At 43.6% G+C, this 24,702-nt stretch overlaps 1 protein-coding gene and 1 pseudogene across 2 annotated transcripts in view; both read right to left on the bottom strand.

Annotated features, from left to right (window-relative positions):
- The window catches only part of Nup188 (nucleoporin 188kDa), a 56,516-nt gene that overhangs the window by 22,147 nt on the left and 9,667 nt on the right, over positions 1-24,702 (bottom strand). For both annotated transcript variants that reach the window (XM_005413601.1, XM_005413602.1), the window contains exons 2-20: positions 21,523-21,577; positions 20,440-20,513; positions 16,958-17,042; positions 15,914-15,994; positions 15,437-15,481; positions 14,201-14,293; positions 13,951-14,073; positions 12,701-12,912; positions 11,945-12,059; positions 10,744-10,944; positions 9,134-9,223; positions 6,146-6,211; positions 5,151-5,270; positions 4,315-4,441; positions 2,562-2,714; positions 2,306-2,432; positions 1,979-2,066; positions 1,811-1,887; positions 638-752 (exon numbers count right to left, since the gene is read on the bottom strand). In XM_005413601.1, coding sequence (XP_005413658.1) covers positions 638-752; positions 1,811-1,887; positions 1,979-2,066; positions 2,306-2,432; positions 2,562-2,714; positions 4,315-4,441; positions 5,151-5,270; positions 6,146-6,211; positions 9,134-9,223; positions 10,744-10,944; positions 11,945-12,059; positions 12,701-12,912; positions 13,951-14,073; positions 14,201-14,293; positions 15,437-15,481; positions 15,914-15,994; positions 16,958-17,042; positions 20,440-20,513; positions 21,523-21,577 — 2,047 coding nt within the window. The remainder of the gene's footprint in view (positions 1-637; positions 753-1,810; positions 1,888-1,978; positions 2,067-2,305; positions 2,433-2,561; positions 2,715-4,314; positions 4,442-5,150; positions 5,271-6,145; positions 6,212-9,133; positions 9,224-10,743; positions 10,945-11,944; positions 12,060-12,700; positions 12,913-13,950; positions 14,074-14,200; positions 14,294-15,436; positions 15,482-15,913; positions 15,995-16,957; positions 17,043-20,439; positions 20,514-21,522; positions 21,578-24,702) is intronic.
- On the bottom strand, positions 21,598-23,958 carry LOC102022758 (annotated as a pseudogene).

The following is a 24,702-nucleotide window of genomic DNA, read 5'->3' as shown; positions in this document are numbered from 1 at the left end:
TGTACTTGCCAGGCAGGTGCTTATGCTACTGAGCTATATCCCTGGCCCATGCATGACCTTCTCAACCCAATGAGGCACAGCCCATACACCACTCCTGTATCACAGAGGCTCTGAGAAACTCTGTCCTTGCCCAAGGTCACATAGCCGCATGCTAAGTGACCAGCCCGTAACAAAAGCCTAATCTGACTCCAAAATCCCTGCTCTAAACTACACAGCGTATTTTTCAAACTGAGTTGTGAGTCATTAATTATGAGGTCAGCTGATGCTCACAACTCATTTTAAAAAGGGAGGAAATGAGTAGGAAATGGAGCGCCTCTTACATGGCAAACAGCAAACACTGTGCTTCTGGAGCCCTCACACACACAGGTGCAGGCTGGGACACGACACGAGACGTGCGTTACCCCAGGGACAGGTACAGTAGCCTGACAGGCACTGCGTTACCCACGTGGAGCCCGTTTTTACCCCACAAGCCTGCTGAGTAGTAAATAATCCACATTATTAAGCATTATCTACCAAATGTAGGTATCTACCATTATCTACCACAGATTAGGGCCTCAAGACAGAAACTTCAAGACAACTGTTCTGCCTACAGAGGACGATGAGAGCAGGGACTGGAGAATCTCCCAACCAGATGTACCTTGACAAGGGTGGTGACCAGGCGCAGGAAGGCGGTGGTGACGCCGTACTCGCCCTGAGGCTGCTCACTGTTCATTAGAAGGTTCCCGTACCCACCAGCATTCATCCCCTCCGCGCTGGGGAAGACAGGGGCAGAGGCAAGATGATGGGGAAGTTCCAAGCTTTCAGGAGCATTTACAGAGCATTTTTGCTGTTATCTACACGGCTAAGGCATAAAATACAAATGCTCTGCAAGGAAAATAATCAAATCTAAACAACGTTATACCCAGGGTAAACATTAAGAAAATCTCTTGCTGACTTACAATTTCAAGAACATTAAAATAAGAAATCAAATGAGCATCAGGAAAACGTGTCTTACAAACGAGAGTGAGGAGAGAACACTCAGGTAATAAGACGGAGCCTGTGTACCAGTAACTGGTCTCCTGGGTAGGCTGCAATATCTAGGGAATGGGGAGTAAATAGCATGACTGTGCTTAAGAATGGGTCACTGGGGGTGGGTTTCCAGTACTCTGGGAGGCCAAGGCAGGAAACTTCCAAGTCTGAGCCCAGCCTGGACAACCTAGAGACAATGTCTCAAAAAAAAAAAAAAAAAAAAATCAGGACATAGCTCAGTGTGAAGGCCCTGGGTTTGATATCCAGTGACATTTAAAAATTTTTTTAAAAATAGAATGAATGAGACATCAGGACTGTGAGTGTAGCTCAGTGGAAGTACAACACGGGCCTAGCATGTGCAAAAGGCCCTCGGTTTGATCCCCAATACCACACACACACACACACACACATACACACAGAGGAAGTCAAGAGTCCAGATGCAGATACACCTGGATGCTCCTGACTGGAAAGTAAACTCCCATGTACCCAGGTAGTAAAGTAGGCACAGCTGGATGAGAAATCTCTCACTCACTCTCAGGCTTTAACACCTGTGAGCCGCCCGTGTGGTGCTCTGACAGAGGAGAGCAGCTCTGTGCCCCAGTGCTCTCATCTCCTTTACCTGGTCCTCACTCCCCCGTGGGTCCAAGAGCTGAATGGGCAAGGAGCACACTGAGCATATAGGGAGACAATTTTCATAAAACCAACCAAACCAGACTGCCCTAAATTAAACGCAGCTTGACCAGACCTGGAAGGAGAATGGTCAGCACTGGGGACAAGGCCGATCTGCCCGGGCCTGGCTCACCTAATCATCTGACTCAGGCTGGAGACAGGATGTGCCACGAATGGCAAAAATCCTGTGTGACGAAGATCTGTCCAGACCTGAGGAAGGAAAGAGGAGTTAAGGGTCCACACATCTCTAGGTATAGCCCGAGTATGGATTCCTTAGCTGCTGGGAAGACCTAGAACTCACCTTTGCTGGATTCCGCGCAGCCAAGACAGTTAAGCAGTTGACACAGGAAGCAATGACATCCACAGGAGGGGCGATGACTGTCGTCAACCTGGTTGAAAATCAGTGCACTGTATTTAATAAAATGAACAATGCAATCACGTCTAGAATTCTCTTCCTAAAGGCCTCACACTAGCAGGGATCTAAACACAGAAAAATCCCAAGCAGGGACAGGCGTCCTCAAGGTTCCCACAGGGAAACGTGGAAGGGCCTAGACGATGTGTGCTGAACTCCTGGAAACCCAGCTCGACACTGGGAGCTCTGCTGGGGCTTCGGCTGGTGAGGACTCACCGCTGCAGCAGCATGTAGATGCGGGATGTGATGGGCAGCAGGCAGTCTGCTATGGACAGGTCTGTGCTGATGACCTTGTGGACCAGGTCAATGATGGGCTTGACGCGCTGACAGTGCTGAATCACATCTGTGGGAGAGAGGATTCTGACTTTGGGCCAAACAACTGAGACAAAGCCTAACCCTGCTGGGCCTGGATTCAACCCCTGCCCCTACCTCACTATGCAAGCATGCCCACTTTTCCCTCCCCACGCCTCACCTGCCGTGGACACCACATGCAGCAGCATCTCGATCTCGCAGGTGAAGAGGGCCCAGCTGCTGTAGGAGTACTCCCAGCGCACCAGGTAAGCTCTCTCGTCTGGCATCACTTGACCCACGGTGCCCTGAGGGATGCGGAGGTTGGTCTGACCCCCTGAGGGCAGAGGAAGAGAAGTCATTCTAGTGCCTAAGAACAAATAGCAAGAAGCAACTCCTCTATCAAACAATATTTATATGCCAAGAAATGTGGGCTCTGTTCTTAGCAGCTAACGTTTTTACAGCTTTCCCCACCAAACCAAAGTTAAAAGGTCTCCGCGACCTGGCAAAGGCAACTTCTCCACATGTGCAACAATCAGCTGTGTGCAGAACGGCTTCCATCCCCATCTGCGACACCATGGATGCCAGGACGCTGGCCTGCCAGGGTGACACGGGTCACGGCGCACGGGTTGTGCCTCTGCACTGTGTTCCCGGAGCTCGAGAGTGATGACTGTTCACTCTTACACACTCACACCCAGCAACAAAATAAACTTACAATCTTTCTCTATGGCTTTATGTGGCACTATTTGAAAACTTGAAAAAAAAATTTTGTTTTTTTTTTAGATTTTTTTTTTTTTATTTTAAAGAGTAAAAGAAGGATAACATAATAATACAGGAAAAAAATTTTTTTTGAACCAGGAATCAAACTCAGGACCTTGCACTTCCCAGGCAGGTGCTTTGTCACTGAGCTAGATCTCTGGCCCTTTAAAATTATTTTTTAATTTTAAACCAGGCTGACGTGTGCCATTGAGCGGATCCCAGCACATTCACACTTGGCGTAGCCATTATCACCACCCACCCACATAAGGTGTGTATTCTGCAAAACCCCAGTTCTGGGCCGGTTCACCAGTAATTGCCCAGGCTCTCCATCTTAGAGGCCCAGCAGCTACCACTCTCTGACCTGACAACTCTGAGTGCTGCAGAGAAGTGGAATCACACAGCGGCTGTCCTCTGTGACCAGCTTATTTCACTTACAAAATGTTTTCGAAGTCCATTCATGTTGTAGAATGTACAGAATTTCTTCTCCCACCCTTTTTTTGTTTTGTTTCATTTTGTTTTAAAATGTAAGGGATCAAACCCAGGGTCTCATGCATGCTAGGTAAGCATTTTACCTCTGAGCCATACCCTCATCCAGAAATTCTTTTCTAAGGCAGAATAACATTCCATTGTGTGTGTCTGTGTGTGTGTTAACCAAAACACCACATTTGGTTTATTCATTCATCTGCTGATGGGTATCCAAACTTTTTATTTGTACACATCCTTTTACCTAAAACTTCTACTTTGGCGATTCTCTCTACTACAAATAAAAGCACCAGCATATAAGAGCGTACACATCCTATGCAGTATCAGTGGCAGTGGCAAAATCCTCTCAGTCTACATGTCCTTTAGCAGAAGAGAGACTGAAAAATGATGGAACACCAAAGATCAATGTGTAGTCATTAAAAAGAGTGAGTCACGGACTGTGGCTGCAGCTCAGCAGTGCAGTGCTGACTTGGCATCTACAAGGCCCTGAGTTCAATCCCAGGCATCTCAAAAGCAGGGAGGAGGGCAGGAGGGAGGATGAGAGATTCCCATTATTTATCAATGAATCAACAAACACCTCAACCAGAGAAGGAGCTGCCTCACAGACAGCAGACACAAAAAGGACTGAATCAGCAACAGCGCGGCCTTGTCAAAGACTGCTGTGAAGGATGCCCCACCAAGGCGTTCTGTCTCACCCAGAGGGTACAGGAGTTTGGGTGTTTGCCTCCGCCACAGAGTTCCGTCTTCGTGGGAGATCACATCAGGGGGCTTGTGCTTATAAAGTTCATTGTAGAAAGACATCTTGTCCAGGAAACTATAGACCTGCCAACATGCAGGAAGAAACTGTCACACATTCACCTATGCAACATTCGAGCAAGTCCCACACCTGTTCTTCCAGCCAGAACGTACGTGCCGGTCCTCAAACTTCTCACCAGCCCACAACTGTGGCTTTTGCCTGGTTCTCCTGTTCTTGCCTATGTTTACTAGTCTTTTTTTTAGTTTTAGTTTTTTTTCAGACAGGGTCTTGCTATGTAGTTCAGGCTGGCCTTGAACTCACTCTGTAGTCCAGGCTGGCCTCAAACTTGCAGTGATCCTCCTGCGTGAGCCTCCTTATCGCCGGGATTACAGGCATGCGCCACTATGCTCGGCTTCACCGTTCCTTAATCTAATTTGCGGCCAATCCAGCGTCCCCATTCTCACCAGACAGCTGTGCTTTCTCAGCAGTGTGGTCTTTATTACTTTGAGCAGTAAAGATGTTCTCTCTATGCATATGGTTATTACGCATTTCTTCTATTATCCTCTTCCAAACAGACATAAGGAACTTTATTCTTATTCCCACAGTAACCACAGCAGGTACTTGGTAAAAAGATCTTCATCTTATACAAGTGAGGCACCATCTCTGGCATCTTCCGTCCAACTTTAACCTCTTACTACGGCAGCAGAACAGCAATGTGGCAAGCAGAAAGGGCTCCTAATGGAAGCTCCTCGACAGTGTCTCCCGCTCTCTTCAGGGTCTGATCGGACAACTCACCTTTTTGGCAGTGGACTTCCCAGACACAAGGGCGCGGAGCAACTGCAGGAGCGGGGAAAGAAGATGGGGAAACATCCCACACACACTGTCCAGAATGATCCCAAGGCCAGAGGTTGGTTCCTACAGTGGGAGGGGAGGAGTCACTGACCTTCAGAACTTCCTGGCAACTGTAAGAAAACCGAGGGCTCGTACTTCCCTTTAGACAGACACCATCCTTCTCTACTAATTTCACACATTCTTACTTTCTATCGTAACAGACGACTGAGTCAGTAGAGAACTGAAGGAGACTGCTAGTCTCTTCAGTGGCCTCTTCTTTGCCATTCTTCCTACAGGAAAACAATGTTGCTCCTCGATGTGCATTTCCACTAAAGTGGCAACTGCCCACCAGTGTGTGAGTGCTCAGCCACTGCACACAAGCAACAGGTGCTCAGTGCAAATACTGGCTCGTTCCTCTGCCTCCACCCAGGAAACTGTGAGCTTCTGAAGAGGAACCAGGCTCCCAGGGAAAGAGTAAGAGATCCAGACAGAACAGCCAGCCACAGCCCAAGAGAAAAAAGCGATTTACCAGAGCAAGTCTGAGGCATGAGGCTACCATCAATGCTCCCTTTCTTTCTTTCTTTCTCGATCTTGCAACGATCCTCCTGCCTCAGCTTCCAGAGTGCTAGGATTACAGGCATGCACCATCATGCCCAGCAATGCTCACTCTTTCTCCAAAGCTGAGTTCTCATGCTAATCAATCACGACACCCTGGTAACTTGTAGAAACAGTGACGGTCCCTAACAGTATGTTCACAAGTTGGAGAAATGCACCTTAAATCTCCAGGCATCACCTTTCGTCATCCTCAAAATGGTGACAATAACAGGATCGACTATGCCCATTTTTATGAAGATTAAACCAGAAAACATACATAAATGCTAAGCATAAAACCTATGACTAAGGGTTTGACAAATCCTTTTGCTCCAGAGTGTAACAGCAGGACTCCCTCCAACACTTACAGTTCCCCAGAAGAGTTCTGGAAGAGACGGGTCCGCCAGGACTTCACATGCCGTGTCTATTATATCCTGTTGGGGGAGGGGAGAGAATGATTCATTTTCCCCAGGTGAAGCAGTCTTTCTAAATTGCATTCTACTGACACAAACACACTATGAACACCTTTACATCGCATGTCAGAAAGAACTCTGGCTTTAAAGAGTAGGACTGTACCTTGCTGCCACCCACGTTGTGTCTGCAGGATGACATTAGACAAATTTACCTCTCTGAACTTCAAATGTCATCTATAAAATAGGGATAAGTTCTGGGTATGGTGGCACACACCTGTAATCCCAGATCTTGGGAAGCCGAGGCAGGAGGACTGCTACAAATTCAAGGCCAGCCTGGGCTGCATAGTGAGAACCTGTCTCAAAACACCAAACCAAATAAAAACAAAAACAGACAGAGAAAAAACTGACAGTAGCTGAGTACGGTGGTAGCTAAGCTGCTTGGCAGACTGATACAGGAGGCTTGTAACTGCAAGACCAGGCTGAGCAACTCAGCAAGACTCTCAATTCAATCCTAAGCAAAAAAGCTGCTAGTACTATGCTTCCGTGTACCACCATATGGTGAGGGTTAAGTGAGGTAATGTATAGGAAAGTGAACTGGAAATTCAGAAACACCACACAAATGTAAGGTATAACTAGGCTCAGCTAAACTGGGCTCCTAAGAGGCAAAAACAATGTCTTTTTAATTTTCTATCCTCAGCAAATAGTACAGAGCTTAGCACACACTAGGTATCCAATAAATGCTTACAGATTGACTTTTTTAAAATCCAGGTACAAGGATTCCTACAATGCCAGCACGTTAATAACAATCCTCCAAGCGTGGGGTAGAGTCCACTGTGACCAGAATTTTCCAAGTGTGCAAAGCTTGCTCTATGTCCTCAATGGTTTAGAAATAGTCCTTCAATTAAGTCCAATCTCATCTTTCTTTAATGTTAAGAAGTTTTTGTCAATTTACAAAATGAGCCACTAATCATTAAAAATGAACATAATGCTGGGCATGGGGGCGCACACCTGTAATCCAGCACTTGGGAGGCTGAAGCAGGATGATTGTTACAAGTTCAAGACCAGCCTGGGCTACAAAGTGAGCTCAAGGCCAGCCTGAATTGCACAGCAAGACCCTGTCTCAAAAAGACAAAAATAAATAAATAAACAAATAAATACAATGAGCTGGGTGTGATGGTGCACACTTAGGAGGCTGAGGTAGGAGTATCCCTATAAGTCTGAAGTTAGCCTGAGCCACACAGTGAGTTCAAGGCCAGCCTGAACTACACAGCGAGACCCTATCTCAAAAAACAAACAAAAAGAGAATGAACACAATAGCCAGGTGCAGTGATACACCCTTGTAATCCCAGCTACTTGGGAGGCTAAGGCAAGAGGATGCCAAGATTGAGGCAGCCTGGACAACTTAGTAAGATCTTATCTTAAAAAGTAAAGAGCTATAAAAAAAAAAAAAGAAGTAGTAGAGCTAGGGCCATAGCTAAGCACTGCTTAGATTTCATCCCCAGCACTAGCTCTCCCAAATCCCACTTTCAAGTGTAGCTAAGGAGGCGAATATTGAATTTCAGTTAATTTAAATTTAAATAGCTACACATCTCATGGCTACCAGAGTGTATAGCACAGTTACAAAGTAAAAGAAACCTGAAACACTTATCAACCTACTATGATGCTATTTACTTAAACACAATTTATGACATTTATAAGACAATTGGAAATCTGAACCCTGACTTGATATCTAAAGATACTGTTTTGTGGTTGCTGTTATTTTAATGCTTGAGAAACTATGTTTAATGAAATATTCACAAGTGAAGTTACATGACATCTTGGATTTGTTTTAAAATAGTCAAAGAGGAGGCTGAAGCAGGAAGATCACTGCACATTCAAGGCTAGCCTAGGCTGCACAGTCAGTTCAAGGCTGGTCTCAACTGCATAGGGAGACCCTGTCTCGAGTCACAAACAAATAACATAACATATAACATAACATAACATATAACATAACATACCGTAACATAACCAAGGAGGGAAGGGACAGAAATGAAAGAACATTAGCCCTGAGCAGTTTACTGTGGGAGCCTGTGATGGGGGACATAGAATGTGGTCTATCTGGTCATGAGTCTGAAATCCTGCATTTGAGAAAAATGTTGCGGAACAGTCTCTTTTAGCATGCACTGCTGTCTGAGACAGATGAGCACAGAGAGAGAAATGAAGTTATAAAACAATACCGGTCACCCCTCCTATCTGTGGGCTCCACACCTTAATCAACATGGAGTAAAACTACGAAGAAAAACCCAAATTTGGAACAAACACATGCAGGCTTTTTTCTCTTAATCATTATTCTCTAAACAAGACCACCTAACAACTATTCCCAAAGCACTTACATGGTATTAGGTACTCTGAGTAATTTAAAGATAATGTAAAATATCCTGGAGGACACACGTAGGTTACATGTGAACACCACACCACCTTATAGAAGGACTTAGCAGCAGTAGACTTTGGTACCCTTGGTTTCTGAACCCATCTGCACAAGTACCAGGGGCTGAATATCTAGTATGACTCCATTCTAGAAAAGAATTATTACGTTTTATGTGTGTGAAGAGCACGGAAGGGAACACATCAAAATGTTAACAGAAGTTATCCAGAGGCGAGATGGGATTACACTTCTTACTAGTGATCAGCATTTTGTTTTCTCTGTCACGGATATCACTCATATAACCATAAATGAAAACAAACAGCAGCCAGGAATGTAGCTCAGTGGCAGCAGCACCTGCCTGGCAAGCGCGAGGTCGTGGGTTTGATTCCTGGTACTGGAAAAAAAAAAAAAAAAAAAAAAACCAAACAGCAATGAACAAATGAAAATGTGAAGCAAACTGTATCAGATCCAAAGCGCTGTTACAGGGATTTGACTGCAGAGCTCAGCAGTGCAGCCAGCCCAGAAAGCCAAGTACCAACCTGCTGATTGCCCAGTGTGTGTAGCTCCAGCGAGGTCAGGACGAAGGAGAGCAGCCCGTAGACACACATGCATGCGGTGCTCGAGGTACACTGCAAAGCAAAGCAGTCGGTGACTGACTGAGTGCCACAGCACCTGTGCAGACTCAGCCTAAGTCTAGCATGGTACATCCTTACAAGCAAGTGGGGTGGGACCCTGAATCTTTCACCATTTTCCTAATTTAGTTACAAAGATCAGAAAAACAAAGGCAGAAACATGAAAGCCACAAATGTAACAACTCAGTCAAGAATAAAGGCAGAAAAAAAAAGAATAAATCAGAAAGAACTACTTAGAGCTGGAGAGTCAGTTCAATAGCACTTGCCTATCATGCATGAGACCCTGGTCAATTCCCAGTGTATATATGTAGTTCTATATATTCCCCGCCTCAAATGATCAAAATCTGTGTGGAAGAGAAGGAAAACCACAGCCTGCCTCGAGAAGAGACAGTCTACATCTCCAGTCTATCCTGGAGAAAGGACAGGACTAATACAGTGCCTCAGCCATCACCAACATTAGTCAACCACTGCCAGCAAACGGGGCCTATTTGCTCATGTTTTGGCTTTGTTTGGGTTCACTTCTTAGAGCAGTTCTAGTTTCTTATCATACAGAATCACTTTACTACCCTGAAAGTCTTCTGAACACAGCCTATTCAAATTCCTCCCTCTCAACCAGTGCCTGAGGACTGACGCTGCCCTGTACTATCTCCCCACTCTGCCTTGCCTGGAACACCTTCGGCTGGAGCCAGATACTATGAGCCTTTCCCAGCTGGCTTCTTTTGCTCCGTATTGTACAGTTAGGAGTCCTCCAATCTGCTCATGCCTGACCACTCACCCCCTTATAGCACTAAATAAAAGTCCGTTGTCTGGACGTACCAGTTGCCTTATTCCTACCCTTTGAAGGACATTTTAGCAACCTCCAAGTTCTGGCAGTTGTGAATATCTTCCACCCCTCTGGGCAAATACCAAGGAGCATAACTGTGGAATCTGAGTTTTCATCTTACTATCTTTGCAGGGCTGGGGATGGAACCCAGGGCCTCACATGTACGAGGTAAACACTCCACCACTGAGCTAAACCCTAGTCTCTAAGGTTTCATCTTAGTACAACAAAATAGGCTGACTAAACCATGCCACTTGAATTAAGCCCCAACACAGACTCAAGAGAAATTCTGATCCATCCTGTTACAGTTGAGAGAGCAGGTCCCCCGGAAAGGGCTCCTCTCATCAATATGACCCAAGCAGTCCTCTAGGGCAAGCACTTGAAGAGTCAGGCATAATGAGTTCCATCTATGTCCACCATTTGCTGGCAGTTGTTGCTTTAGGCAAATTGCATCTCACTGACTCTCAATTTCCTAATGTGGAAAACAAGACAATAACCCTTAACCCAAATAAGTGTACTAAGGAGTAAGATCCTGCCGAGAAAGCGCTGAGCAGCGTCTGCTAACAGCAAAGGCCTTTTAAAGTTAGTTCCTCCTCGTCACCCTCACCCACTCCACTGTGGCCACTCTTACAGCAGCCTCGGTTCTGCCTGCCCTTCCCTATTTGTTCTCCTGTTCAGCCAGCAGCCTCAGACTCACATCGTCCCCGCCGCTGGCCAGCGACCGCAGCAGTCGGGTCAAGTACTGAAACACGTTCAGCTGGATGGCCATGCCGCCTATCTTGCGCACCACACTGCTCGTCTCTTCTGGGTTCAGGGTATGGCGGAGGAGAGCCCAGGCCAAAAGCACTGGGGCGTGATGAGGGATGTCCCCAAAGGTCAACATCAAATGGTCCATATCCTAATGAAGGGAAAATAGCAAGGATGAAGATGCCTCAACAGGGTTCTTCCCCATAATCAATAGGCATTTCTTTCATCCAGAGAAGCCTACTGTTCACTCTGATGTTCCCCAGTAACCTTGCTAATAAGCCCCTTCCTGCTACGGCTTGTATCTGCACGTCCCCCCAAAGCCTCATGCGTTCAGAGGTGGAGCTGGCTGATTACGGGGTGCCACAGCTGGGTGTGGGGAGGTGGGGCCTGGTGAGTGGACAAAGGTCACTGGGGACATGGCCTGGAAAGGTGGGCTCCCTTCCCGGCAGGGCCACTGAGGTGAGCAGCTCTCCCCGACCCGGGCCTTCCCTCCCACCCTCCTGCATTGGAGCCCACGACTAGACTAAAAACATGCGCCGGAAGAGCCCTCTCCTTTGGGTCTGGGTGTCCAGTGTTTTGTCCCAGTGAGGAGGAAAGTGATGAAGATACCCACCATTACTCTTCACCTTACCCACCATTTTTTCTGTGTTTTTTTTTGTTTATTTGTTTTTTGTTTTTGGAGACAGGGTCATGTTATGTAGTTCAGGCTGACCTTGAGGTCACCACCTCAGGGTGGCCTTGAACTCACAGTGGTTATCCTGCCTCAGCCTCCCAAGTGCTGGGATTATAGGCGTGCGCTACCACACCTGGCTTCTCCTGATTTTTAAATAGTCTTAATTTAGAATTATAAAACGTATGCTCAAATGGGGACTCTAGAAATTTTATTCCCCTGATCTTCCTCCTCTTTTTTTTCGTTTTGTGGTACGCCTGTCCCTGTACCATTTCCATGAATGACTACTCACTCTCAGATTAAACTGTCACTGCAGAGATGACTGACAAAGACGAGGTTTATTCCAGGTCTAACTACCTAAGGATGCACAACTTCTAATCCTACAACACTAGAAATGTTACACAACAGGACACTTAAGCAGTTGAAAACACACTACTTACCATAAGAGAGCCAAGAAAAGAGGAGGTTCTTCCAAGCTCACCTGACAAATAAGCCCATCCTGAGCAAACTGGTGCAGCTCTCTCCTGTCATCCAAAGCACATTTATGCAAAGACTCGATATCCATGCCTTCCACCAGGATGAGGGCACTGAAGTAGCTGGAAAGGAAACAGTGCCTTGGTCTCATTCTGCTGCTCTGAACCTCACCGCACACACTTGGCTATCAACAAGTTACTAGTGAGTTGTTTAACACTCTTTTCTCATACTAAGTCTTCTGGTCCAGTCTGTGCTTTACACTTCCAGCACACCTCAAGCACCTGACAGGCATGCGCAGCTGAGCCCGCCGTACTGGGCAGCACAGATTTAGTACTAAAGGTTTCACAGCCACCACTTACACCTGACCCATGTACACCATCCCATATCCCAGGTGTGAATCTTTGCTATGATCGAGGGAACAGCCCTCAAGATGTGGGAACATCCATGGCCATCAGCAGCGGAAAAAACGAAGTCCACAATGACCTCTTCTTTGCATTTGCATAACACTGGCCTGGGATGGTTGTTCAACAACTATTTTCTGTTCAATGAATGAACTCGGAGTTGAAGACAAAGGAGAAGCGCATAATGATTATTTTGAGAGAAGAACATATCCCCTTGAATCCCAGCCTTTACTTCTTGTACAAACTGCAATGTCTCAAGTACACCCCCACTTCCCCACCCCTTACCTATTCAAGAATGGCTACGAAAATGTTAATGCTCTACACACTGTACAAATGCTGTGACTTCATTTCTTCACACTCACCCAATCCGATCCATAATAGGGTCCATGGTCTCATCCACCAAGTGTCTGTTGGTCTGCCTACTACCAAATCCTTGCTCTTTAAACATCTTGGTTAATACCAGGAGATCACTAGGTGCCATCTCGAAGTACGCATAAAAGAGAAAAATAATTTCTAGCAGCATGGACTGTTCCCGAAGGCACTGAACAAACCAGCGAGACACCTGGCGCTCAGTCTGCATAACCAATGAAGAAAAAATGGGAAAGAATAATGAGAATAAAAGCCATACCTTAGGGCCAGGGATATAGCTCAGTGGCATAAGCGCCTGCGTGGCAAGCGCAAGGTCCTGAGTTCAATTCCTAGTACCAAAAGAACTTATTTTTGATGAGGTGTTTTTTTTGTTTGTTTGTTTGATTTTTTTGAGACAGCGTTACATCATGTAGTCCAGACTGGCCTTGAACTTCCGGTGATCCCCCTGCCTCAGATTCCCAAGTGCTGGGATTATAAACATGGACTAGAGCATCCAGCTAAAAACCATACTTTAACGCCCTCATTTTTAATGAGGGCACCAAGTGTATAATATTCCACTGCATGTAAATGTCACAATTCATTTTACCTAGCCCACTTGGAAGGGCATTTAGGTAATCTTTGCTAAAAATCAGCAAACATAGGCCAGGCATGGTAGTGCACATCTCTAATCCCAGTTACTTGTGAGGCAGGAGGATCTCACTGAGTTCGAGGCCAGCCTGGGTAACTTAGTGAAATCCTATCTCAAAATAAATAAGAAGGGCTGGGGAGGTACCTCACTTGCCTGGCGTGCCTGGGCCCCTCTCTTTAATAAATATTCTAAATAGCTAATGTCTGTTTTTGCTGACATGTTTTTAATAAAAATCCATTCAATTCAAAACAAAAAAAGGCATGCTACAATCTATAAATGCAGATTGGTTTAGGATTTAGGATAACACGATCAGACTAGTGCCATACGCTTCACAGAAAAGGACACTAAAGAAGATAAAATCTTGGGCCTAGAGTAGCATTAACCACTAGGAGAATATTTTAGGTGAGGACAGAAAATAAACAGATAAAGAAAGTCTGGGTCCATAATTAAGTACTATTATGAAGCCATCGGCATTTTGATCTGATTGTTTTTCTGAAGAATGAGAACCCAGACCCATGCTCAGTTAGTACCTGATCATCCTTTAACCTGCTCCCATGAATGGGGCCGTGCTGTTCTCCTCGGGCTATGGGAGAGCAGAGCGCAAGCGTCACGTACCATGAGGTTCCCGCGTGTCTCCCAGGTCGGTGCTTCGGTTTTACATAGCTCTTCAAACTGCTGCCTGTATTTTACAACTAGCTGTTCCTTGTCCAATTTATCAACACAGTCTGCATATTCAACCTTAAAAAAAATAAAACAACTCTCACCTAAAATGTAGATATTCAAATCAATATGAAGAGCATAAAATGATTAAAAAGGTCTGAAATGCTAAATGGCAGAGAGAACTGGAAGCACTAAACAGGCTTACCCTATAAGGGTGTCTTTCATCTTGGAAATAAGTGAGAAGGTGTAAGACACAACGAAGAACACAGGTTCTTTCTTCATAGTAATAATCTGCAACCTGAGAAGAGTCCAAAGATTCAATATCAATAATTCACCTTTGTCAAGAGGATACTCATTTACACTTACTGGTGATCACTTAAGATGTGAACTGAAAAGTTTGTCAAAATTTTGAACAAGAGGCCAGGTGTAGTGGCACACGCCTGTAATCCCAGCACTTGGGAGGCTGAGGCAGGAGGATCTTTGCAAGTTCAAGACCAGCCTGAGCTACAAAGTGAGCTCAAGGCCAGCCTGAACTGCATAGTGAGAACGTGTCTCAAAAAGACCAAAACAAAATTTTTTTTGAATTAGACCAAAAAACAAAACAAAACAAAACAAAAAAACAGAAACCAGAAAATAAACCTTCATCAACCAGAAAATAATGAAGCCGAGGAGGATGGAAGGAATTATTTAATAACATAAACAAGTTTCATAAAAAGTTTTCCAGTATGATTTCTCAGAGCATTCAAATAACACACAAAGCTATACAAACTGACAGGCCAGAAACATAGAAACAAACACAAAAATATCAGTGATATATGTCCTAACTGCTTGAATTAAGTCTCACTACATATCAAATAGGATCACCTTTTTTTTTGTACCAGGAATTGAACTCAGAAGCTTACACTTGCCAGGCAGGCACTTGTGCTGCTGAGCTATATCCCCGGCCCAACCCTTTTTCTTTTGAGACAAGGTCTCACTATGTAGTTCAGCCTGGCCTTGAACTCACTATGTGGCCCAGGCTGGCCGCAAACTCAAGGTGATCCTCCTGCCTCAGCCTCCCCAGTGCTGGGATTACCAGTGTGTGATACCACACCCAGCAAAAATTCCATTTTAAAAGGAGATCCTGGAGGTTGGAGGGTAAGTAGGGAATTTAGGATAAAAAGAAATATAAATTAATTCTGTTGGATTTAGATATTAAAAAAAAAAAAAAAAAGATACCCATGAACCAGATCCCAACAGCAGGAACTGAACAACCTCCTAGAAAAGTATCTCAGCAGGGCCCAGTGCATCCAGCCTCTTATTTTCCAACTGGCTGACCACGGTCTTCACTAAGACCTCCAAGCCTGCCCACTAGAAGGGTCAGAGGCCACCCATGAAAACAAGGTGCAGAAGCTGCCACCCAGCTGTACCCCAAAGAATGGAAACGATGCCCACTACTGACCTTCAGGATTAAGGCCTGGCTCTGCCGCTCATCTTGCAGGACCGTCTGAGGGAGAGGAGGGCAGTCAAGACGCCGTCTTATGGCGAAACTCAGTTAACAGAGAAAGAGATGGACAACTTCCCCTCACCCTTCCAGATCATGAGTGCCCATTTATCTCCGCAAACATTCCCTACACCTTACTCTTCACTCACACCTGTGCTCGTCCCTCCGCTCTCCTCTAGCCTCAGGTTCCTCACATGTAAAATGAGGCACTGGGCTGGTTCCACGATTAAAGAGTCTCTCTTTATCCCTCCACCCTTCCAAGTGAGGCCACAGCTCAGTTTAAATGTATATTCTTTCTTAAGCCTTTGGGAAGTTTTACTGAGAATGGCTGCACCTGATAACCCACCTCTGCTGAAAGAATGGGAGCCAAGCCTCGCTAAAACCACCATGGAAAAAGGAAAAGTGCAGCAGAGGAAGCTGAGCATAAGCACGTACCTTCAGAGAGTCCACTGTGCCCCTGTAGTCCTCTTGAATGTAACACTGGAGAATCAGCACACTCTGTTCTTCATCAAGACCCTGAGATACAGAGGAGCAGCCACAGAGGCTCCAATCACACATGGGGCGCAAACCATTCAAATGATCTGTCTTCTGGATCGAAGGCAGGACTTGGATAAACACAAGTCTCTCTCTTTTTTTTTTTTTTTTTTGTCTTTTTTGAGACAGGGTCTCACTATGCAGTTCAGGCTGGCCTTGAGCTCACTTTGTAGCTCAGGCTGGTCTTGAACTTGTGATGATCCTCCTGCCTCAGCCTCCCAAGCGCTGGGATTATAGGCGTGTGCCACCATGCCCAGCTACAAGTCCTTTTCAAATACTCCATGCAACATAATAGTTTCACCCCAAGTAGGAGAAAAAAGGGGTAACGGAAATACCATTTGCATGACAACTAAATTCACAAATCCAAAACAGGCGCTCATTCACCAAGCACATTAATACAGTGGCAAGACATGATCTGGGCTTCCAACATTAAACAGAAGTAGCCACATATTTAAATACAAACTCCTCAATTTACAGACTATCACAGGCCTGCTGAAGAAAACAGATATGAATAAAATAAATAAACCATTAAAAGAAAACTATGATATGTAGCAAATAGGTTAGGTAACTTTGATTTCTGACTTTTGGTAAGTAAAGTTGTAACCTGGATATTTCTGAAATACAGTACATTGAATTAAATCCTCAAAATTGAAATAAAATGAATTTCCATTTGACACTGCAATAAAATGAATTTTGACTAACAATAAAACCAGGTAAATCCATACTACAAATAAATTTTTTTTGTTGTTTTGTCTGTTTGTTTTGAGACAGGGTATCACTATACAGTCTAGGCTGGCCCTGAACTCACTATGTGGCTTAGGCTAGGCTCAAACTCATGGTGATCCTCCTGCCTCAGCCTCTCCAGTGCTAGGATTATACGCGTACATAACCATGCCCAACATACTGTAAGTAATAAAAAGTGAGCAGGAGCTAATTTTTACTCACCAAAAACTTGCTGATTCTTAAGCCCACTTCCTTCAGTTGTGGAGCTAACTCTCCATCGGCTTTCACTTTTTCAGCTGAACTTGGACTACGAAAATAAGAATGAATCATTTCCTCATTCTCAATGACCCTCTAGTGGTTTAAATAAAAATACTTAAAGGTATTTTTAGCACAGGCTTTTTTCCCTGCCATTTAAGTGCCTACAAAATACACACACACTCACTGAAATAGACTTTATAACACAGAACTTGTTATGCCTAAGTAATACAAATAGTGTATTTCTGTTATAACAACATTACTTGTAGATTTATTTGAGGTTTTTATTTCATTTTGGTCTTTTTGCAAAGCTGAGGATTGAAACCAGGGCACTGTGTGCATGCTAGGCAAGCACCCTACCATGAGCTATATCCCCAGACTTCTACATTTTTTATGTTGAAACAGGGTCTTGCTAAGTTGCCCAGACTGGTCTTGAATTCACAATCCTGCCTCAGCCTTCTTAGTAGCTGAGATTACAGGTGTGAGCCACCACCCCAACACACTAATTATTTTTGATCTTTGCAAATACCCTGAAAGATAAATATATTACTATCTCTATTTTATAAATGGAATTATCAACACATAGAAAGAAGAAATAACTTACCAAAAATCCCACAGCTAATAAAAAGTTGAGAGGAAATTTAAAACCAGGTCTGTTACTATACACACATGTATTATTAAGCGCTATGGAGAAGGCCTAGAAGTTAGGAGACCTCAGTAACAGCAACCACATTTATCACTCACATCCTTTTTACTAATACCATTCTCCAATGAAAGGGACTAGAACTCCCTGGAGAAATGGCTGACTCCAGAGATGATTCAGAAAAATTAAAGATGAGCCTAAACCACAGTGAAGTGTCCAAAACTAAGAATGTAGCCAGGCATGGTGGCACACGCCTATAATCCCAGCACGCAGGTGGCTGAGGTGGAAGGATCGCTGTGAGTTCAAGGCTAGCCTGAACTACATAGCAAGACCCTGTCTCAAAAACAAACAAACAAACAAACAAATGAAAACGAAGTGTTCAAGACACAAAAGCATGGAGACATGTCAAAAGGGCACACACACAAACCTGAAAGAATTCCCACTGGCCAAAGACAGAACAAAGTATAAAGAAATATAGGGGACTAGGGCATAGCTCAATGGTGCTTGTCTATCATGCATAAAGCCCTGGGTTCAATTACCAGGACCCCACCCAAAAAAGCATAAACGAACTACAGAATAAATATACATGAGTAGATACTGATAAACAAATGAGTGAGGGAGTAAGGGAAATTTTCCTTGTGGAAAATCCCAAATAGCATACACAGATACTACCTCCTTCAGGAGGTGGAGTTTAATCCCCCACCACCCACATTGAGTAGACTATACTTAGTAATGCACCTCCAAATATAGAGGCCGGCAGGGGTGGGGGGTGGGAGGTGGGTGAGGGTGGTAACTTTGCAGGGGAGAAACAAATGATACTTTAACTACGTGACCAAGGTTAACATCACCAATGACTTTGTAAATGTAACACATCCCCTCTGAAATGATAGAATGGTCCTTCACCTCAGTGTGTTCTTTCCCAAAACTCACACCCCAAACCTAATAATGACAAAGACATCAGACAAATCTAAATTGAGGGTTTCTACCAAATACCTGACTGGTCTTCCTAAAAAATATTCAAGGTCATCAAAATCAAGGAAAAAAATCTGAGATGCTGTCAGAGTTAAGTGGAGACTAAGGAGACATGCCCACAAATTGCAATATAGTGCCCTGGACTGGGTTCTGGAACAAAAAGAAGACATTAATGAAAGAACTGGTAATGTTCCAATATGGTAAAGTTCCAATAAAGTCTAGAGTTTAGTTTTAGCTAAAAAAGAAAAGAAAAAATCTATTTGACTTCAAATCCCACACAGTTTTCCCGGAAAGGGGGCAGAGTCGGGGGCCTTGTGTTTAGCCTGCACAAGGCCATAGGTAGGAACACCATTAAAATCCTTCCAGAACATCCTTAAATGCCACAGATGACTACGCTCTGACATAAAGTACAATGTTGTCGGATTTTTTTTTTAAATAGCGTTTCTTACATTTCACAGAAAATCCACAACATAAAGGCTAATGTAGGGAAAAACAATAGGTTCTGAAAAAGGTAACACAGGATGAATAAGAAACACAGACACTGCAGTTAAGACTGCCAGGTTAGAATCCTGGTTTCACCACTTACTAGCTGTGTGACCTTGGGCAAGTTATTTACCTCTCTGTGCCTCAGTTTCCCCATCTGTAAAATGGAAACAGTGATAACAAAAGAATATCTAAATGTGATAAAAGTTGTTATATTCTTTTTTTATTTTATTTTAATTTTTTGGTTTTTTCCAGTACCGGGAATTGAACTCACGATCTTGTGCTTGCCAGGCAGGCGCTGTGCTGCTGAGCTAAATCCCCAGCCCCTTATATTCTTTTTTTTAAAGTCCATATATTTTAGATACATAGTGGAGTATTTACAGATAAAATAGTATGTCTGGGAGTTACTTCAAATCATTACGAGAGAAAGGTTAACTGATTAACACTAAGAGAATGAAGACAGTAAAGAAGGAATAAACCCAATAGATGTTAGAAGTAGAAAGGAAACGAGGATAGGATGATGTGGCAAGAGGGTGAACTCTAGACCACAAATTAAGATAAATGACTCAGCCTTACAAGCTATATTTTCTTTTTAAACTATTTTACATTTTATTATTGCCATTTTCAATTGACCAGTAAAAACCTACATAGTCACCAAAAATAAAAATAGTAAAGTCTTAAAGGATCACTGTAAGGCTTAAATAACTTGTAAGTCAACTACTTAAAAAAAACCCTGGTACATAATAAACACTATAAATTGTTAGTTAACACCAAATTGTTAGCTGCTAGTGTTCACTGCTATAGCCCCATTTAGTGCTCACACAAAGGTAGTGAACCCTAAATCTTAGAAATATTAATGCTTAGAAATAATAAATGCTCATTCCCCAGAAAGGGTCAGATAACTGGATTCTATATTAATTTTTTAGAATAAATTTCCCTTTCAACAGATAGAAAAAAATGTGCCATATTCTTTTTTGTTTGGGTTTTTTTTGTTGTTGTTGTTTTTGTTTTTTTTCCGGTACCAGGAATTGAACTCACAACCTTGCGCTTGCCAGGCAGGCACTGTGCCGCTGAGCTAAATCTCCAGCCCCTTGTTTTGTTTTTTTGAGACAGGGTCTCATTATGTAGCCCAGGCTGGCATCAAACTCACAGTGATCCTCCTTCCTCTGCCTCTGAGTGCTGGGATTACAGGCATCTGCCTCCGTGCCCGAGCCTTTTTTTACTGATAACCAAATTGCTTTCTCTCTGATCTAGTTACCTAACAATATCACGGAAGTATATATAAGGATAGTTTCAACTATGCCAGCTTCCTCTGGGGAATCACTCTAACCCAGGTGCATGGAAGTCATACCTGGGAGGTTTGTAGTAAGAAAGCCCTTCTAATAACCGCTGCCAATGTTTATTCAGTTCTGCTTCAATCTGATCCTGGAAAAGAAGAAGGCAATTACACAAATGCAATTTTAATCAGACTCCAGGGTCACACTGAGGATTACATATTCCACTGAGTTTTTTTAAAATGCATTTCCCCCTAGTTTACAGCACTTTCAACATAGAATTCCGTACCCTCCTTTTCTTTGCTTACTGTCATAGCATAATAACATACCCCTATTATTAAAATCTTGATAAATTCACTTTCTAGTGGTTGCATAATATTTTACCAGGTGGCTATGTCACAACTTATTTACCATTCTTTTAATGTTAGATACACTTCAGCTGAATGTAATTCTTTATTAATGTAAATAATGTGCTGAAACACTTTCTGCAGAAAACTTTTTGAGGATTTTCTTCTCTGGAGAGTCATTCTGGATGTGAAGTGATCAGATGAAGGCATGTCAAAAAATGCTAATGCTCCAAAATAAATGTAACATTCACTACATTCATTATAATAACAACATAAGGGCTGGAGATACAGCTCGCTGCAAAGCAGTTCAGAGCAGGTTTACAGCATGCACGAGGCCCTGGGTGCAATCCCCAGCACTACAGATAAAACCATCCTCTTAAAAAGTTATCTTCACAGGGTCAGAACGCCTAAGCAGCAAGCAGAACAGCTACCCTTTACTGATACACACTTGGAAATGCCCTTGAAACCACAACTGCTATGACCTAAGCGTGGAAAATGGAGAGAAGGGACTTCCAGGATGAGAGAACAAATCTGAGAAATCAGTCTGAGGGAGTAGAACAATGTTTGTCCCCTGGTTTCATCAGCTAACTCACAGCAATGCCTCTTCAGAAAAGGGACGAAGAAAGGGAGATTTGGGAAACTTCAGCACCTACATTATAAGACATGTTTCCATTTCAGCAAAGAGAAGCTTAGTACTTTATGAAGTGTTAGGAACAAGAAAATCTGTTTACTTACCACTTCAAAGAGAAGGCTTAATATAAGCAACACCCACATCAAAAATCAGAAATCATTCAAGAGCACTACTACACTTACCAGTTCTCTCAGAGCTGATCTTCCAAGTAGAATTGTCCACAGTTCTCTGCTGCTTCTGAAAAATGAGGGAGCAGAAGTAATTTTGTTCTAGACAGCATAAACTCAATGATGCGACCTCACAGCCGTTCTGTCTATTCATTAAAAGCAAAAAGTCATTGTATAAGACAGTATGCTAAAAATGTGGAAAGTAATTGGTATACTACTAGAAGTTTGATGTTCAAAATTTTTAAAACATGAAGAAACTAAAATATACAATTTTAATGTAAACCAGCCTCAGTAGTGACCTGTGGGGTGGGAGGGGGAGAGGACTGGCTCCTTGGGGGAAAAAAAGAAAAAAAAGAAGATTTTAACCCAAATCAAACCAATAGCATGCTTTAAAAACTGAAGACCGTTACCATATTTCAAAACACAGGTCAGATGCTTTTAAGACTAGAAATGTGGCTCAATGCCACACAGCTCTTGCCTAGCGTGTACAAAGCCAAGGTCATCCCCAGCACTGTAAAACAAACAATCAAGTAAGCCTGCGGCCTGAGGCAAGTTGGTGAGACCCTGTCTCAAGAGTAAAAGGGCTCAGGCAGTTGAACTCCACAGCAGGGCATGTGCCAACACGCGTACAGCCCGGGGTCAGTCCTGCACACCACACACACAAATCCCATCTCCTCTCTTCTCATCACAGCACAGTGACCCATAACAAAAAAGAATCTAAAAAAGGGCTATGAGTATTGCAGGGCCCTTGTCACCTCCAGAATATTTTCTAAATACAGGATATAATCCATGTCCTCAATGAAGTAAAGTTTAATAGTCATGGTTAAGACTACTAGTTTATTCATTTATTAATGATTTCCCAGCAGATGTCACAAGCAGAGCTAGACAACGAAATAATAAAAGCCATATATTAGTCCTTGCTCCCGTGTGTTTTCAAATATACTACACCCCACACCGGCTTATCCCAGTGTTTTGTTTTGTTTAAGAAACTGGTGTTCTATTTTCCATCAGCCTCATTTCCATTTTGTTTAAGTGTCTGCAGAACAGCTCAGAACCACTCAGTGGTGGTTCTTACCCACTGCGTGCCCTGTGCAGTGGGGGATGCAGACCAGCCTCCTAGAGCCGGCAGAGCACTTGTTTTTGGCAGGGAACTGCTCAATGGGCACAGAGGGCACCTGTATGCCTTCAGACCAGTCTGTATCCTCAGGTTGGGCAGGAGTAAACTCAGGAGCTGTGCACACAGATTTTCCATTCACCCTGAAAGTCCTCTTTGGTCCCAGCTGGCTCTTCCTTTTCAATCTCCTCAGGCTCTCCGTAGAAGTAGAGATCAGGCATGACCTCCCTAGGGTGTTCAGCGGGACACGGTGCCACGCATGCACATCAGACCCACTGAGTGAGCTTCCTAGTTATTGCACGGGATGGCAATGTCCCCTTAGCGCAGAGGAAAATCTGTGTTACACAGAGCAGAGGTTACCAGATTGACACAGACACCTCTGTGAGGGGCTGGTGGTCCGCCCTTCCCTGGGGTCAGTAACCACCAGAAGATGCGGCTCTTGGAAGGCTGCCTGGACCTGGTTAGCGAAGGTCAGGAATGAAGTGCTCAGCAATGGGAGCAGCTCTAGCAGTAGCAGCAAACTTCAGCGCAGCCCATTGGCTGGTGTTCCTAGAGGATACTGATGTGGACAGCAGGGTTTTCCGCAGTGACTATGGCTCGCACTTCAGCAGAAGCTTCTCCCAGGTCCGCTTCAGATTTCTGATATAGATTCCACCACTTTTCCTGGAAATCCAGGTTGGTACCCCTAAGTGTGTTTCTGCAGCAAGGAATTTGAGGACGTCTTCCTCCTTCATTTGTAGGACATCAAGGACTCCAGACATTGTGACAGTTTCCCTTTAAATTACGACAGGAGTCAACAAGGCTGCATGGACCCCTCCCTGGGCAGTGCGGAAAGCTTACACCCAGGCCTCTGGAACTTCACAATACACATTTCGGGGGTTAAATGTAGAATTAATCTCAAAATGTATCATTAAGACATGCTCTCAAGCCGAGCATGGAGGCACATACCTGTAATTCTAGCACTTGGGGGAGGCTGAAGCAGGAAGATTGCCTCAAGTTTGAGGCTAGCCTGAGCTACACAGCGAGACCAAGACACACTCTCAAGAAAGTTATAAAAAGGACAGGTGTCTTATCTTACGACATCCTAAATCAATACCTAGAAGAGTAACCTGAATAGCACCATTTAGAAAGCCAACTACAGAGAAAGGATGAAAAAGTTCTAGTACAATATACACAACGTTTAAGAAAAACAATCCAAGCTGTTATGAGGACAAGCTGAAAAGTATTTTCCCCAGCTGGGCATGGTGCTACACATCTGTAATCTCACTGCTTGGTTGGCTGAGACAGGATCACCCAGAGTTCAAGGCCAGCCTGGGCTACATAAGAGAGTTGAAGGCAGTGAGACCTTGTCTTAAAAAAACCAAAAAACCAAAACGAAACAAACAAAAAAACCTTGAAAGTTTTTTTTTAACATGCCTTTGTAAAAATACAATTATCCTTTTACTTATTTGCTTGGTAAATCTAAATTAACAAAAAAATTAAAAAACAAAAAATAAAAAAAAACACAAAAAATTAAAACTTTTATTTAAAATATCATTGTGCTCACCTAACATGTGAGGCCTGCGTTCAATCCCTAGCACCATGAAAATAAAATAAATAAATAAATAAATAAATAAAATTTTAAAGTGTTTTTCCTTTACCAAAGACAGCTTCTGGTTTGCACAAAAGTAAGACAGCATACCAAATCAACATTAAACAATCAACAGCCTTTAAATACACCAATAAACTAGCTGAAAAGGAAATCAGAAAAACAGCTGCATTCAAAACAGCTCCAACAAAATATTAAAACACCTGGTAATCAACCTAACAAATGAGGTGAAAGAATACTACAATGAAAATTACAGGACTTGGAAGAAAGAACTTAAAGACACTAGACGACAGAAAGACTCCCATATTCATGGATTGGGAGAATTAATATTACTGAAATGGCCATAAAAGTGATCTATAGAGTCAATGCAATCCCCATAAAAATTCCAAAGACATTCTTTGCAGAACTGGAAAAAAAGGGCTAAAATTCATATAGAAGCCGGGCATGGTGGCGCATACTTGTAACCCCAGCACTTGGGAGGCTGAGACAGGAA

This window comes from Chinchilla lanigera, unplaced genomic scaffold (genome assembly GCF_000276665.1).
Source record: "Chinchilla lanigera isolate Chin_1 unplaced genomic scaffold, ChiLan1.0 scaffold00169, whole genome shotgun sequence".
In the NCBI taxonomy this organism is placed as follows: domain Eukaryota; kingdom Metazoa; phylum Chordata; class Mammalia; order Rodentia; family Chinchillidae; genus Chinchilla; species Chinchilla lanigera.
Note: the sequence above shows the minus strand (reverse complement) of the source record. Positions and strands in the feature narration are given on the sequence as shown.